This window comes from Sarcophilus harrisii, chromosome 6 (assembly GCF_902635505.1).
Source record: "Sarcophilus harrisii chromosome 6, mSarHar1.11, whole genome shotgun sequence".
Classification (NCBI taxonomy): Eukaryota; Metazoa; Chordata; class Mammalia; order Dasyuromorphia; family Dasyuridae; genus Sarcophilus; species Sarcophilus harrisii.
In genome coordinates this window covers 232,954,265-232,970,125 of record NC_045431.1, presented here as the reverse complement: position 1 = coordinate 232,970,125, position 15,861 = coordinate 232,954,265, and the positions used below count along the sequence as shown (strand labels likewise).

The 15,861-nt window shown below is 53.2% G+C and overlaps 1 protein-coding gene across 38 annotated transcripts in view; it reads right to left on the bottom strand.

The window, feature by feature from the left end:
* Window positions 1–256: 256 nt before the first annotated feature.
* The window catches only part of MADD (MAP kinase activating death domain), a 39,178-nt gene continuing 23,573 nt past the window's right edge, over window positions 257–15,861 (bottom strand). For 6 of the 38 annotated variants that reach the window (XM_031941469.1, XM_031941472.1, XM_031941470.1 and 3 more), the window contains 17 exons: window positions 15,036–15,089; window positions 13,997–14,097; window positions 13,754–13,837; window positions 13,295–13,453; window positions 9,606–9,714; window positions 9,245–9,307; window positions 8,907–9,027; window positions 8,709–8,814; window positions 8,152–8,262; window positions 6,983–7,090; window positions 5,039–5,203; window positions 4,844–4,916; window positions 4,627–4,733; window positions 3,244–3,252; window positions 3,009–3,078; window positions 1,473–1,519; window positions 1,121–1,228 (listed from right to left, as the gene is read on the bottom strand). In XM_031941469.1, the coding sequence (XP_031797329.1) occupies window positions 1,121–1,228; window positions 1,473–1,519; window positions 3,009–3,078; window positions 3,244–3,252; window positions 4,627–4,733; window positions 4,844–4,916; window positions 5,039–5,203; window positions 6,983–7,090; window positions 8,152–8,262; window positions 8,709–8,814; window positions 8,907–9,027; window positions 9,245–9,307; window positions 9,606–9,714; window positions 13,295–13,453; window positions 13,754–13,837; window positions 13,997–14,097; window positions 15,036–15,089 (1,595 nt within the window). Of the gene's footprint in view, window positions 1,229–1,472; window positions 1,520–3,008; window positions 3,079–3,243; window positions 3,253–4,626; window positions 4,734–4,843; window positions 4,917–5,038; window positions 5,204–6,982; window positions 7,091–8,151; window positions 8,263–8,708; window positions 8,815–8,906; window positions 9,028–9,244; window positions 9,308–9,605; window positions 9,715–13,294; window positions 13,454–13,753; window positions 13,838–13,996; window positions 14,098–15,035; window positions 15,090–15,861 lie in introns of all 38 variants that reach the window. The other 32 variants (XM_031941473.1, XM_031941486.1, XM_031941475.1 and 29 more) reach the window with 24 other exon arrangements.

The following is a 15,861-nucleotide window of genomic DNA, read 5'->3' as shown; positions in this document are numbered from 1 at the left end:
CCCCAAGTCCAATCGGGCTGCCCTGGGCATGTGGACAACAGGACCACAAGGTCCCTCTGGTGGCCAGTGCGGCTCACAGCAGGAGGACCGCCCCTGCTGCCTTTAGTATAATATTATTCCCTAGCTGCACCCCAGCCCCTCCCCGGCAGGTCCAAGGCCCCGAGTGAGGGCCCCTAACTCCAGAGGGATTAAAACCCAAGAGGCCCCGGGCAGCAGAAGTGACTGGGAGGGGGCACACGCGGAGCCCGAGCCCGACTTGTGGCTGGCGAGTCCAGGGGGGGAGGACGTTTATTTGACATTCACATAGTGGCTGTACATCATCTATAAATAACGTGGAGCACAAATATTTACACCCATCCCTTGCTCGCCACCCCCTCTCCCCTCGCCTCAGCATGGGCAGCATCTGCAGACAAGTAACGGCACTGCCCCTGCCCTCCTCAGCTTGCCTGGGAGCGCCCCAGGGTCTGGGCCCAAAATGCCCCCCACTCTCCGTCCCTCATGCCAGTGAATGCTCCAGGTTAAAGGGCGTGGGGGCAGCAAGTGCTGGCGACGGTGGGGGAGGGAGCAGGAGGGGGCAGGACTGGTCACCCCGTGGCTGCCGGCGCCCCACTTTTACCACCCCCTGCCGGGCAGGGGCGGCCTTTGGCCATCCTGGTCTCCGGGGATGGGGGCTATTCCAGAAGAACACTGGCGTGCACAGCCGGAGGGTCTGGGAGCAGGGGCACGCGACTTTTCCTGGAGGGTTAAAGTGCCAAGGACACAGAAAGGGGAAGACAAAACACAGCAGGACACAACAACAGTACACGCGGGTGGCCCTAGGGAGACCCAGGGGCAGCATCCCTGGGGAGTGAGCAGGGGGGCCTGTGGGGGGTCAAAGCAGGGAGGGAGGTCAGCCGGGCCCCACTGGCCCCACGCACACACATGTACACACGCGCGCGCACGCATATACACACGCACGTGCGCGCTGGAGCAGAGGACAGGGCTCACAGAACACACGCACACATACACACGCGCGCGCACGCCGGAGCCCGAGCCCAGCCGGGGACAGGGTCCAGTCGCGGGGACGACGCCCAGGCGCTCTCCCGGGGGGCGGGCGGGAGCAGGGGCGGCCGCCCCTCCATCAGCTGGAGACGGGCCGCGGGGGCTTGCTTCGGCTCTCGGCCTCCTTGCTCCGCGCGGCAGCCACGTAGGAGAAGAGACACAACACGGAGTAGCAGATCTCGTGGGCCTGGGGGAGAGAGACGCGGGCCCGTCACCGCCGCGGGGGCCGGGGGAGGGGCCGCGAGTCCCGCGGGCAGCACCGGCCCCTGGGGCCTCCTGCCCCGCGGCTTTCCGCGGCTCCTCGGCACCACCAGTGACTCCTCCTCCTCCTTCCGGCCGGCCACGCCTCCGGCTCCTCCCCCGGGCTCGGCAGGGCCCACCCCCCTCCTGCGGGAAGGACCCCAGCAGCCCGGGGAGGGCGGGGCACTCACCATCGGTGTCTTGTACTTGTGGCTCACCACTTCTTTAGTTTCAGGAACTAAAACCGGGCGGGCAAGAGACAAAACAGAGAGTTCAAAACGGGGAGCCCCAGCTCAGGGGCAGCGGGCCCCCCGGGAGGCAGCGCTGGGGCCCGGCGTCCCCCCCCTCACGGTGGCCAGAGACACGGGCAGCCATGGGCTCCCTCCCGAGCCTCGGGGCTCCCGCCCGGCCTGAAGCTCTGCGGCCGCTGCGGGGGCGGAGCCCTCCTGCTGGGCAGTGCCCGGTGCCCTCCGCGGGCCCGGCGCTCGGCCGGGAGAAGCCCCGGGGCCGCGCCGCACTGGGGGAGCCGCTGCTCCCGAGGTCCCTCCCCGTCTTCCCCGATCCCTGCTCAGGAGCCCCCAGGGCTGGAAGAGGAGGAAGAACGGAGGCGATGCTAAACCCACCGGGCTTGTAATGGCTCCTCCCTGCGCGGGGGGAGGGAGCCGGGCCCGCCCGTGTGAGGGGGAGCGTCCGAGGGCTCTGGAGCAGACGCACCGAGCGGAGGAACAGGCGAGCACAGCACCCAGAGAGGGGGAGCAAGGGGAGCGGCAGGCAGAGGACACACAAGACCGCGGCCCACAACATCCCCGCACGTGCGGGGGCCACAGGGAGCCGGCTGCGACGCGCGGCCCCTCGGGTCCAGGAGCAGGGGAGCATCCCCGCGCTGGAGAGAGGGGAAGGAGGGCACCTAATCCCGGCCCGGGGACGGGGGTCCCAGGCCAGCTGAGGACAGGCTCGCAAGGGAGAAGCTGCCCCGAGGCCTTCTCCCCAGCTGGGAGGCCCCCCCACTGGGGGGCCTGGCAGGAAGAGAGGGGGGAGCACTCACAGAACCAAGGAGCCAGCACAGGGGGAGTGAGGTTGGGGGAGATGGGGGGAGAGAAAGGGAGAAAAGAGAGAGTCAGCAATGTGCCTGTAGGGAGCCCCCCGCCTTTTGGGGGGCTGAGGCAGGGGGCCGGCCAGCGCCAGCCGAGATCACTTTACCTGCTGGAGAACGAAGGTTTTCATAGCAGCGATGAAAGGGCACAAGAGAGTGAAGCACAAACACAGCAGGAACTCAAAGCCCCGGGGTGACGGACCCCTGCTCACTATTCCTGGCCTGGGGGTGGCCGGCCGGGGCCCCTCCCCCAGCTGCCTCTTCTCCTTGGGGGCCTGAGCCGCCCTGGCTTCCTTCACTGGGCCTCAGCCTATCCCCGCTCCCCACCCTGGGACCTTCCCGGTGAATCTCCTGAGGACGGAGATTTCACAGCCCAAGCTGGAGAACGAGGTGGCCGGAGGAGCGGCTGGGGGGCTCCGGTGGGCCACCCGCCACGGTGCAGGTCCGGCCGGGCCCGGGAGGCCCTTCTCTCCTGGCACCTGTGTCCCTAGCCCCTGTCTGCGGCCTCTGCCTCTTCCCTGCTCTGGGGCCTACTCTGTCTGGGGGCCATCCTGCCCGCCAGCCCCGCCGCCAGCGCAGAGGTTTGAGTTACTGCCATGTGAGTCCAGACCTAAGAGCAAAAGAGGGTAATTACCAAATTCCTCCAGGACAAAGACGCCTCGGACTGTATTGCACTTTTTAATGTGATTCAGCTCTATGAAAACCTGCAAAAGAGGGAGGGAGGATGGCGTCGGGCCTAGGCCGCCTGGGCCCGGAGCCCGGCCTCCCAGCTGCGGCCCACCCCGCCTCGGGAAGCCATTGCCCAAGGAGAGAATCCACACACACAACTCAAAATGCTAAGAAGCGAAGACAGCAGAAAGGGCGAGTACCTTCCGCTCCTGGCCGGAGGAGAAAGCATGGGAGAGAAATGAAGGCGTTAGTTTGACTGGCCACCCCCAACCCTGCGGCCCCTCTCCCGGCCTGGGCCGGGGCCTCCGGCAGGCCTCTGCATCCCGGGGCCTCCCGCCGGGCCCACCTGGCATCCTCCTCCGGCGCAGAGGGCTGGCACGGGGGAGACTCCCCTCAGAGCAGAATGGGCTGGGGCGGCCCTCTGGAGCAAGGGCTACTGACTGGTGGCCAGAATTGGGGGCACAGCTTTCTAAGGCCCACACTGCCCCCAGTTTATGGGCAGAAGAGGAAAGGAGGCCACAAGGACAGGAGTTGGGGCTCAAAGCCCCTTCTCCCTGGGACAGCGTGGAGGACAGTGCGCAGACATCCAGTCGGGGCGGCCATATTTATGGGGCCCAAGAGGATGAGCGGGAGACCGTGAGGGGAGGGGGCGGCCAAGCCTCATTGGGCTGGAAGAGGGATACAGAGGGCACGAGCGCCCTTTTCCCAGAAGGCCTGAAACCCTCCTGGATATGGGAAGGCCTGAGGTCAGCTCCCTAGACAGATTCCCCCCAAGCCCCACGATGGAAAGGCACTTGGGGAGCTAGTTGGGCACCCTCCACTGCCCAAAGGGTTCTGCTGAAATCAGCAGCGGAGAAAGGCCGGGACCTGAGAGAAGGTCCCGGTCCTATAGCAGGGTCACCTTCGCTGGGCATCCCCTGCCCGCCCGGGGGCAGCAGTGGAGGCACATGAGCAACTATGGCTCGGGACCCCAGGGAGAGGCGGGAGCACAGCAGGGAAAGGGGAGGGAAGCCACCTGGCTGAAGAGACAGCTGAAAGGGGCCCAGGAGGAGGCGCTGGCTGCAGAATGGAATTAGCTTAAGGAAAAGGAACACGGTGTTAAAAAAAAGACCGAGAGGAAGAAGTTGTGGGTCCTATAATGGAAGCACACGGGGGAGAGGCGGAGGGGGCCACTGTGTCCGGAGGGCCTGCAGAGTCAGGGATCGGTAAGGGAAGGAGCCAGGGAGGGGAAGCATCTGCGGGAGGGGAGAGGCAAGTGCGGAGGGCAGACACCAGCTTCACACACGGAGAGACGGGCCGGGCCACACTCACAGAACAGACCGCACCAAGCAAAGAAAAGCACCCCAAGAGCCAGGGTGGGGGGGACACGGAATGGGTCGAGGGAGACGCTCCCCCTCACACTGCCCTCGGGAGCCTGGCCCCGATCTCCTGCTCCCTCTGGCTGCCCGCGGCCCAGGCCTGCCATGGGCACCAGTTGTCCCTCTTTCTCTCTTTCTCTCTCTCTTCCCTGGGGTGGCCCTGGGGGCCCTGCCCCGCACACAAGGAGTGGGCTGCAGGGCCTCCTGCTGCTCCTGCCAACCTACCTGGCTATGCATGAACTTAAGGTTGATGCCCTCCAGCGTAACCTGAAGCAAGCCACCCTCGCCTGTCCTCATGTCCTGCACTGGGAACTCACCGCCCAGCTCGGGACCTGTGTTGAGGAAGGAGGCTGTCAGGCCCCGGGGAGCTCCCTGTCAGCATTCTGACCCCCCAGAAAGGCCCTGCCTCCGAGAGGCGCCAGGGTGGGCGTGGGGCTCTCACCTGGCTTGGCGCTGTGCTGTCGAGCCGCAGCTCGCTCCATGCTGTCCTTCACGCAGTAGTACAGCTCCCGACACTGCAGCACATGGTAGGGGGGCAGTTAGGCCAAAGCCCGGCCCTGTCCACCCCATCCCCCGTCTAACCCCGTCTGCAAGGCCCCCCCCCCACACTCCCCAGCCCAGGGGACACGGCCCATACCTTCTTGGTGTAGAACTTGTTCAGCTGCGTCTCGGGCCCATTCCGTCTCCACAGACACAGCACCTTGGTCTTGGGGCAGTAGGTCATGTTGATGAGCTTCTCATACCACCAGCGCTCGGACACCGTCCCGATGCTGCTGCGCAAGACCACGCAGTCATCGCACACCTGCAGGGACACACGCAGGCTCAGCGGCACCCCCCCAGGCCCCTCCACAGGACTCCTGGCCAGGTCCCAGCTGCCCCCAGCCGCACCGCCCTCATCCTCCACTCCTCTGGAGCCTTCTGAGAGGAGAGGCCTGCAGAAAGAAGCCTGGTGGGGTAGGAAGGACACGCCTGGCCCTGCCACTTCTGATGTCCTGGGGACATCACAAAGGCACCTCTAGGGGCTTCTGCCACTTTTTCTATCTTTTTTTTTACATCCTAGTCACATCTGAATAAATCAGTCCCTCAGACTTCCCTGGTATTATTCCATTTGACAAATATGTCCTTCCTAGGACTACTGCATTTAGCTCTGCAAAGTTGAATGTATTTTAGAGAAAATAACTCATTTCTATAAATGGATTCCAAGTGCTTTGCTCACGAAAAGGGAATAGAAATACCCTTGGTCTGAACCAAAGACACCCAAGACCACAAAGAGAATGTTAATATTCAAGAGAATTTACTGTGGATTCCAAGAATCCTGTGCAGATACGGGGCCATGAAAGAGAGAAGGTCAGTGAGAACTGGAAGCTCCTAAATTCTACTACAGCTTAGCTGGCTTTTTTTTTTTTTTAATCTTATAGGACTATTTAAAAGAAAAGTTTCGGTAGTATTTTATCTTGCAAATACATGTAAAGATAGTTTTCAACATTTGTTTTTAAAAGTCTTTGTGTTCCAGACTTTTCTCCCTCCTTGCCTTATATCCTCTCTCCCCAAGACAGCAAGTAATCCGATATAAGATAAATATGTCTTGGCTGTGATTTTAAGCCAAATATCATGTTTCTATTTCACAGCCTGGAAAAAGAAAGGACACATGCCAGAGCAGTAAGCCAATGGGCCTGAGAGGGGGCAAAGGGATGCTCGGGGCACCAGGACGTGGTTCAGATGTTTAAAAGACGCCAGTGTGATGAGTCTTTAGCTCAGGGCATGGGAATGGCACCTGTTGCTCCCCGCTGCAGCCAGTGAGCTTTGGGCAGCGCTCTATAAGCTCACCTTGGTCAGCATCAGACAGGCAAAGGTTGTGTGTGGAGCCCTGTCCTGGGGCTGGCGCGCTTCTGGGGAGCCGGAATTGCCCTGGATCCAGAGCATGGCTGGGAAGCCCTGGCAGGAGGGGTGTGGCAAGCTCTGAGCCCTTGTGCAGAGTGCCCATCTGGAGCTGAGGGAATGAGGCCCTTCACAAGCATGCCACAGGGAAAGTGCCTCCGAGTCCCCAGTTAGCTAGAACTGGCATCCCCTTTGGGCCATCCAGCCAAGGGCTGACAGAGCAGATGTAATCCACCAGAGACTTCCAGCGCCTTCCGCAGCCCCATCAGCCTGTGGGTTATGTTTCTTTTTTCAAGAGAGGCCTCCTAAAAAACTTAAGAATAGCTAGATAGGCCTCCTCTATTTGGCCTCTTGATAGTCAAGAAAATCAAGCCCAAATGAGCCAAACTGGAATGTTTTTCTAATTTATTTTATTCCAGTGTAAATTTATATGGCGGGGGTAGAGGGGTGAAGAGGGGGCTAATAATTGGATCCTGAAATCACTAAGCAAAAGATATATTTTGAAATTCCAAAGAAGTCAACCTATGGTAAGAAATCACTAGTCGCCTTTCTACTGTCACTCGATCCAGCAGCCAAGTGATTATGAGTGCACTTCCACCCTAGCTCTAGTCTCCTATAATCCTATGATCCCACAGACAAATGTCCTCTGGTTTCTCAGCTGGAAGAATTCTATTTATTCTCCATGTTTCCAACTGACACCCACCTCCATGAAGAAGATATCCCCACTGGTGTCCGTCCCCGCATGCACCACAAAGGTCTGTTTCTTGATGTGACGGCTGCCGCTCGGCTGCAGAGGCACGTCCCGCCCATTCTAGTGGAGGAGACACCTTTTAGGGATTGTCCTTGATCCCAGTTAAGGACTCTGGGTGGAAGTTCTGATGGACCAGGCCATCCTCAGCAATGAGATCAACCCAATCATTTCCAATGGAGCAGTAATGAACTGAACCAGCTACGCCCAGCGAAAGAACTCTGGGTGATGACTAAAAACCATTACATTGAATTCCCAATCCCTATATTTTTGCACCTGCATTTTTTATTTCCTTCACAAGCTAATTGTACAATATTTCAGAGTCTGATTCTTTTTGTACAGCAAAATAACGGTTTGGTCATGTATACTTATTGTGTATCTAATTTATATTTTAATATATTTAACATCTACTGGTCATCCTGCCATCTGGGGGAGGGGGTGGGGGGTAAGAGGTGAAAAATTGGAAACAAGAGGTTTGGCAATTGTTAATGCTGTAAAGTTACCCATACATATAACCTGTAAATAAAAGGCTATTAAATTAAAAAAAAAAAAAAAAAAAGGACTCTGGGTGGAAGCACTGGAACTGGTCAATATTGGGGCTAAGAATGGGCCTCTATTGAGCATGGTCTCACTGTTAGCTCTGGTCTTAGCTCTCAGGAATCCCTCCACCCTGAAGAGACACCCTGACCTTCCCCACTCCAGGGACATTTCAAAGATAAGAGTTTGTACTATCTGATAAGACTTATGCCTTTGGGCTCAGTAAAGCCTTCTGGCCAGTGCTCAGAATAAACTAGTGCCTCTGGAATCCAACCGGATGGCCAGGCTCTCCATAGGGGAATAAACCAAGAACAGGCAATCTTAGTCTGGAGTTCATGAGCTTTGCTTGTTTGTTTTTTCATATTCTGATACCTGTATTCCAATACAGTTGATTTCCCTTGTTCTCCTAGGGATTTTAGACATTTAAACGCCTTCTTCCAAGAGGAAACCCCTTGATATCACCAGGCTCAAGGGGCCCAGATCTACAAGGTCCTCCTCCCTACCTCTCTTAGGACTATCTGCCTTTCTTAAATAGAGGGTGGATGAAGATGGAGAAGAGCCCAAAGGGTAGTGCAGCGTGGACTCACCAGGCTGGCCAACTGATCCAACACTTCATTTATCTGCTGGCCATAAACAAGCCCAATGTGAGATTTCCCCATGAGGCGTCTCACCTTCTTCCGGATGTCATTCTTGTTCACCTAGGAAGCCAAAGTAAGACCTTGTTGGCAGAGAGCAGCCCCCAACCAAAAGTTCGGTTTTCTGGGGGGAAAAGAGATCTAGGGAGAGTATGTCCCTGGAATTGAGAAAGGAGCAGTGGCAAAGATCACCTTGAGTACAGCATGGTGCTTTTTTGCCAGAGTAATTGGAAGCAAGCCAGCTCTGGCAAGGCTATGAACCACAACATTTTCCCAGAGAACTGAGCGTCCCTTAACATCCTGGCACGTTCTGGATCTGGTCAGGGCAGACCTTCACCCATTCCAGGGCTGCCCATGCCTCACAGCAAGCCTTTGGACTTGGCGGCAGACTTTCACAGCCTTAGCAAGGGCTGCAGTTGGATGCTGCGACTCAGTGTGACCCAGAACAGGCCCTTCCAGCAGCTGCAGTAACAAGGCTCAAGCGGACCAGATTCCACAGCTTTCATTACCTTCATCAGAAGCATATAGGAGATGAGATTGTTCAGGAGTGTGGCCAGTAATCTATCTTCGTCATCCTCCAGGCGCTTGCGGTCATGTTCTCCCAAGGACAGGTACCTGCCCAGGGACAAAGAATCAAGTCAGCCTGGCAATAGCACGATAGAAAGCAGAAGAATCTGGGTTTGTGTGGTCCAAATTGTGGTCTGTACCTGTCGATCATTTCCTGAGGTCCCTGATCCATGCCCATCCCTTCTCTCTCCAACATCACAGCATCCAGGAAGGCATCTTCCCAGAACTGCATCTGATCCCACAGGGTAGAACGTTCTTTACCTGAATACCAGAGAGGCTGCTCAGGAGATCCAATGAGCCATTTGGGTGCGGCCACTCGGCCACAGGAAGGGAGCCACTTCAAACCCCGGGGAAGAAAGGAGTATAGGAGTCTACCCCCAATCTACAGCATGGCTGCTAGCAGCCCCAGCTGCCTCTCAACGAGACCAGCCCCTCCCAGGAAGGTGGAAAAGACAGATACACAAGGAAAGGTGGTTACTCATAGAGAAGGTCTCCATAGCTGCATCCTCTAACTGGTCCCACATGGATCCTTTGTCCCTTCCTACCAAGTTATTAGCAGGAAGGGTCATGGCAGCAAAGGAGGGAATACAGGAAAAGAAAGATAAACAGGACGTTGATAAACACCAAAGTCTAGCACATTCATCCAGGATTGCTCATGGCTCATTCCTTCCTACCCCAGCAAACCTTTTGTCTTCAAACGGGCGAACGCTGTGTGACCTGAGTGACTGTACCAGCTCCCAGGGAACTGATCAGTTCCGACGGCCTCAGCGCCTGCTCACCCTTGGCCCTAACTAGCCCGTCCGAGCCTGGCCTGCCCAGGGCAGCTCTGCCCCACTCACCTAAGAGTCCCTCATAGAGGTAGACACGCTGGCTCACATCTTCAAAAGGACGAATGGGGCTGCCCACTGCTTTCTCCTTTGTACTTGGCTTCAGACTGTGGGCTTTGCCCTGCAAGGAAGAGATGGGAGATCAGCTGCCACAGGCCAGACTGACCATCGGGGGGCTATTACTCTAAACAGCCCAGTAACTGCTGCTTTTCTGCTCTCTCTCGGGCCTTACCAAATAGTCTGAAATGTTAATTTCCATTACTGCCATTTACATTGTTACCTAAACTTTCAATTTATCTTTTCTTTCCTTTTTTTTTTCTTTTAAGCTTTTCCTTCTTATCACTCTTTATCTGAGTCCCTACCTGACTCAAGGAAAAGCCAGATAGGGTTTCTATAGCATTAACAAGAACATTCATTCTCCCAGTATCCTTTACCAATCAGATAAAGGATAGGGAATGAAACTGAAGCAGGCAGAGAAAAAGCAATTGGCCTATGTAATTCTGCAAACTGATAACAGCGCTACAGTCTATTTCCTAGACAATGGTGACTCAATATAATTGATCTCAAGACCCACTATTAGGAATCAAAATGTTTGGGCAACTGTTCTCAGCCAGCCAACCTCCCAAATAAGTAAGGTCTGCTTGCTCCATAGCGAGGATGAATTTCACATCAAGGGCAGTGACAGAACCAGCCAGAAAGCCTTCTGGGCTCCTGGGGACACAGTCAAGTGGATGCTTGCTAGACTGTAGATATATATACCATGTCTTAAAATACCATCCCATCTAAATTCTGAACTCTTCACATAGAAGTTATGGGAGGACATGAAATGCTCATTAAAACCAGTTAGATTAGATTGGGCATTTGCATAATACTGTCAGCTTTCAGGTCAACTCTCCACCCTAAGCTACAGGACAGTAGTACTCTCTTTTATTAACAGAACATATGTAGAAGGCCCTGCAGGTGAGAATGATCATCAGTATTAATAATTGATTTCATTTAAATGTCATGTTCTAGCCTCCCCACAGACCAACAGTCACCAAAGCCTGAGGCTCCCCTGGGGATCACTCCTTCCCATCTCTGACCGACAAAACGGCAAATGAGCTGGAGAGCCGAATTCAACAAACTGCTTAATGAGAAACCATCATGGAAAAGGCAGCCTCGCTTAGATGTGGATGAGAGAAAAGAATCCAAGGGCAGCCTGGCTAGCGCTTTCTGGTGGGACCTATGGCAAGACCCTTGGCCTTCCCGGGCTTTCCAGCCTGACTTGCCAGAAAAGAGCAGCCACAAGGACCTTCCCAGTGAGTTGGCAGGAGTAACTGAAACAAGTGATTCCCCCAATTCCTTTCTGGTAGCTGTAGGACATTCTACCTCCGTGGTGAGTGACTTCTGTGCCACCCCAATACTTTGAATGGATGATCCATAAGCAACTCAAACTCAAGAGGTCTAAACTAGAAGCCATCGTAAAAGAGCTCTTTCCCAGTCACTGCTAGAAACTACCCTCTTAAATTCCCTCCCATTTACTCTGTCTTTACCTTGCATGTGCACAGTTGCATGTGGTCTCCTCCTTTAGAACACATGTTCCTTAAGAGCAAGGATTATATTTTTGTTTCTCTATGTCCCAGGTGTTTCACAAAGTGACTGGCACACTGTAGATGCTTGATAAACACATTTTAGTGGATTGATAATCAGTTTTCCGGCCTCTCATTCTTTTTGTATTTGTATTTTGATTTGTATTCTGGGTCCAACATTTTTACTTAAAACTGTTCTACCCAAAGTTACTAATGATCTCTTAAATGCCCCAGCTAATGGCCTCCTCCTTCCTGACATGCTGACCATCTATCTCCTCCGGAAAATCCGCTCCTTGGGTTTGCCCAAGGCTGCTCTCTCACTTCTCCGTCCTGTGCTCTCAATCCTTTTTCAGTCTCTTTTGCCAGATTTTCTTCCTTGACATGAGCACTAACTGTCCTAGGCTTCTCCCAAGGTCTGTCCTAGGCTTCTCTCTATTCTTTCTCAATTGGAAATCTTGTCAGCTCCCATGGGTTCAATGATTGTTTCTTTACAGATTAGTCCCAGATCTAGTTATCCAGGGTTAGTTTCTCTCACACATTACGAATTTACCTGTAGAATATTTCAAACTGAATGTCCTGTAAGCACCTCAAATTCAACATGTTCATGATAGAACTCATTAGCTTATGCCCCAAAACACTCCCCTCACCTACACTTCCTTCTTACTAGAGAGGGCACCACCAGGCTCACAACTGTGGCCACATCCTTGACTTCTGTCTTTCATTCACCCCACAGTTCCCATCAATTTCCAAATCTTTCCATTTTAAAGAATAAAGCGTTCCCTCGCACACACAAGTCACTAACCTTTTTTAGACTCTCATTGGCTGGACTATTTCAAAAGCCTTTTCCCACTCCAGTATTGTCTACATCTGCCTGCCTGCCTGCCAGAGGATTTTCTTTCTTTCTTTCTTTTTTTGCTGAGGCAATTGGGGTTTAGTGACTTGCCCAGGCTCACACAGCTGGGAAGTGTTAAGTGTCTGAGGCCACATTTGAACTCAGGTCCTCCTGACCTCAGGGCTGATGCTCTATCCACTGTGCCACCTAGCTGCCCCCAAGATGGATTTTCTTAAAGCACAGGTCTGACCATGTCACTCCCTCCCCTGATTACATAAATGGCAATGACTCCTATTATCTCCTGACTCAATATAAAATCTTGTTTGTCATTTAAAACCCTTCTCAGCTTTCCAGTCTTTTCACATCCTCCTCCCCTCTGTGCAGCTGGTGAGCCAACCATACCGGCCTTCTTGCAGCCACACACACTCCATCTCACATCTTGAGTCCTTTGCAAAGGCTGGCTCCTCCTGCTCAGAATGCTTTCCTTCCTCAACCCCCTTTCTTAGAAGCTCTAGCTTCCTTTAAGACTCAATATAAGCATCACTTCCTGCAAGAGGCTTTCTTGTTCCCCAAGTTGTTAACTCCATCTCCTCTTCATCCAACTTTTAATTTATCTTGTAAATTCTGGTTTCTATGTTGTTTCAAAGAATGTAAGTCTTCAAGGATAGAGGTTTTTGGTTTTGTTTTGTTTTGTTTTTTTGTATCTCCAGAGTTGAGTACACTCCAGAGATTGATAAATGTAGATTATTTGAGAAATTCTACAATAGTATAGACCAATTCAGCTCTGACCTTGTTATTGTTGACTGGTTCTAAATGATCTTAAATCATTGCCTTTATATTAGGTAATTGTTTTGAGTGTTTCACACATTCATCTTATAATTAACATCAAATTAGGCTAGATATCCAAATGATCATTGAAGAAAATGTTACGAAAACAAGTGGTATCAAAATAGAAAGAAGGACCATTACTCCATACCTAAGGGTCCCTGCAAACCATCCACTGACTTAGTTTTAAATTATAGCATTATCCATATTTTCTTGTATTTCTATATATTTTGATAAATATTTTCCAATTACATTTTAATTTGGTTCAGATCACACTCGGGAATGTTGTTTGGCCACATGTTTGAAACCTCTGCTCTAAACAGGCCAGATAGTGGATTCATACAGTTCTGTGAGGAAGAAAAAAGCCTGAAGGAAATCCACATTAAAATTAACTCTTAATTATATCAAGGATATCCTTAGCCCTGACTCTGTCTGGACAAGAGAAACGGCCTTCCCTGGCAGAAAATAAAGCTTACAAAGATGGCTCCCGAGGCAGAATTGGTCTCAATTTCGCTGTCAGACACAGTGCCACGAAGTCCTGCCAAGTGGGCACTGCCATCACCACCTGGTCCGTCACCTGCATTGCTGCTCAGGTCACTGTCTGCTCCCAATGTTTCTCCAGAACTGTTACTCACCTGGGGGAGAAAACGAGCAGTAAGGGAGGCTCCCCAGGGCAAAGACATTCTCTAACAAGGAATTTCTAAGTTGCTGAAACTCTTAAGCTGTCGTCACCCCGAAGTGCCAAAGGCTTCCAAGAAGTACTTTGTTATTTACAAACTGTCAGTGTGGGCGCCTCCAGGTCTGGTCCCAATTCAGACAGACCTTTCCATGAATGGGCAAGACCAGATAGGAACCCTGTTGGACTGAAACCAGGGTAAGTCTCTAAGCCTTTCTCTATTCCTTACACCCGACATGCCAGTGTGGTGTTCCCCTACCACAGTGCTAACTTCAGAATCCTGGCTTGTGCTTCGGATCATAACTGCGGGGCCTGCGCCAATGGTAGATTCCAGGTCACTTCTCTGAAATTGAGAAAGACGAGTTACTTGTTCTACCTGTAGTCTCCATAAGAAGCCCTCATTTCCCCTTTCCCCTACCTCCGTTCTCTCCCTCCCAGGAGAGACCACAGAATGGGCTAAGATGGCAACCTAGATCCAGCTCCTGACAGGGTTGTCACAAACCTGCGAACCAGACAGCAGGCTCACTCCGCTGTCTGCACTGATCTGGGACTTTTTCTCATCTGTCTCACCAAGGTCAAAGACAGGTTTGATTCCTTCAGGCCCTGAGGATAGGGAGGGGATATCTGGTTACCAGGCTGCATGGATCATGGGCACAAGGACAGGATGGTGAGGGGACAGAGGGAACAGAACAGCTTTTCTGTTCAGCAAAGTCCCAGCCACCTTTCCAGGGACTGCTTTCCTCGTGTCCCACTGGATATACAGGCCCCCAGATTCCTCAAAAGCCAACTGAGAAGCATCCAACCTGGCTCCAAGGGGCTCTGTGACCCTCTGCTTGTGCTAGGCCAACCCTGGGTAGGCCAGCCCCAGACACAAAAGTCTAAACCACACACCACTGCACTCACAGCTTGAACTCCACTGGTGCCTGAGGCAACTGAAGGTCACGCAGTGGCTCCCAAGTGAAAGTCTGAAAGGGCTTGAGAAGGCAATGCCCGTGAGGCAAAGGAATAGCACTTGTGTCCCTGGACATTGCTCAGCCTCCTCCAAGTCTCCAGATCTAAGACAAAGGCCTCCCACTTCCTCTTCCCCCACACCCCCACAATGGGATGGCAGAAGGACAGAATGACAGAAAGCAAGAAAGCACCCTTAGGCAAGGCACCAGGGAGGGAGGTGCAGCTACAGACTCAACACAGGAGGGGCAGCACCCATCTCTGCCAACTGTGCCCAGAAACCTTCTTGTAGGTGAGGGAGATGTCGTCCAACAAGGGATTCAGACAAGCAAGCGTTCTCCCCACCAACTGTGACGGCACAGAGAACCAGGTCCCCGGGATTTACTCCATGGGAACTCTAGCTATGAGGGGGAGAAGGGGTCTCCAGACCTCATACCTGTAAATCCACATACCACCTACCTGCTCACACTTATTCCAAATATCCCCTAGAGCAAATTTGGATAGGGTTGCCGCAGTAAACCTGCTCCAGCTGGGCCTGGGGAGTTGGCAGGTATGGGGAACTTTGGGGCAGGGAGGGGGCGTTTGTTCCTTACTCTGTTTGTCCAAAGCTTTTTGTTTTTTCACTTCCTGGTGCTTGTTCCACAACTCTACCCCAGATGCAATGCAAGCAGGAGAGAAAGACAGAGAGAGTCAGAGGCTGGTCAGACAGGCGGAATGGAAACCCACCCCACCCCAGGAGATCCAGGCCAGATTACAGCCCAAATTGAGAGGCCCAACGCTTCTCTACAGACTAAAGAACGGAGGGCATCAAACTTCCTATGCCATCGGGGCAGTCAGGGCCTTGTCTTGGGTGAAAAGGACATGAAATTGCCTATTTTTGGACAAGGTAATTTTTAGACTCACGCTGGAGGAAACTGCCCATTTGGGCAACAAACAAGCAGTGAAAGATTTTCAAGAGCTTGAATGCAGACATGATTAACTCACTGATGGCTTAGAGATAGATGGAGGCCTATTTATTTAGCTATCGACCTATCCCCCAGCAGCTGGCAAAAGAACTCTTCCCCCTCAAAGTCTGCCTTCCCCCTCCAGAAGCCTCTGAGCTAGTCCTCGTTCCTCGGCTAGTCAGCTGGACTCACAGCTTAGTTCGAGCCGCTACTGAACACTCCAGATTGTCTGGAGGTCCGACGGAAGCCAAGCTTCCCCCTCCCTTCTGGCAAATGTCAGAGGGGACATAGGAGAATTACAGAATAGCATTTTATAGAACTAAAGATGAGAGTTTTGATCTCACGATTCGGGAAATCTTCCCTCAGGAGATGTCAGGTGAGAAGGGCCTCTCACTGAGCTGGCAGGTATTTGCTCCCACTGAGCAAGGCCAAGCACTTGTTGGACCTGAATTTTATCCATAACCACCTTCTAGTG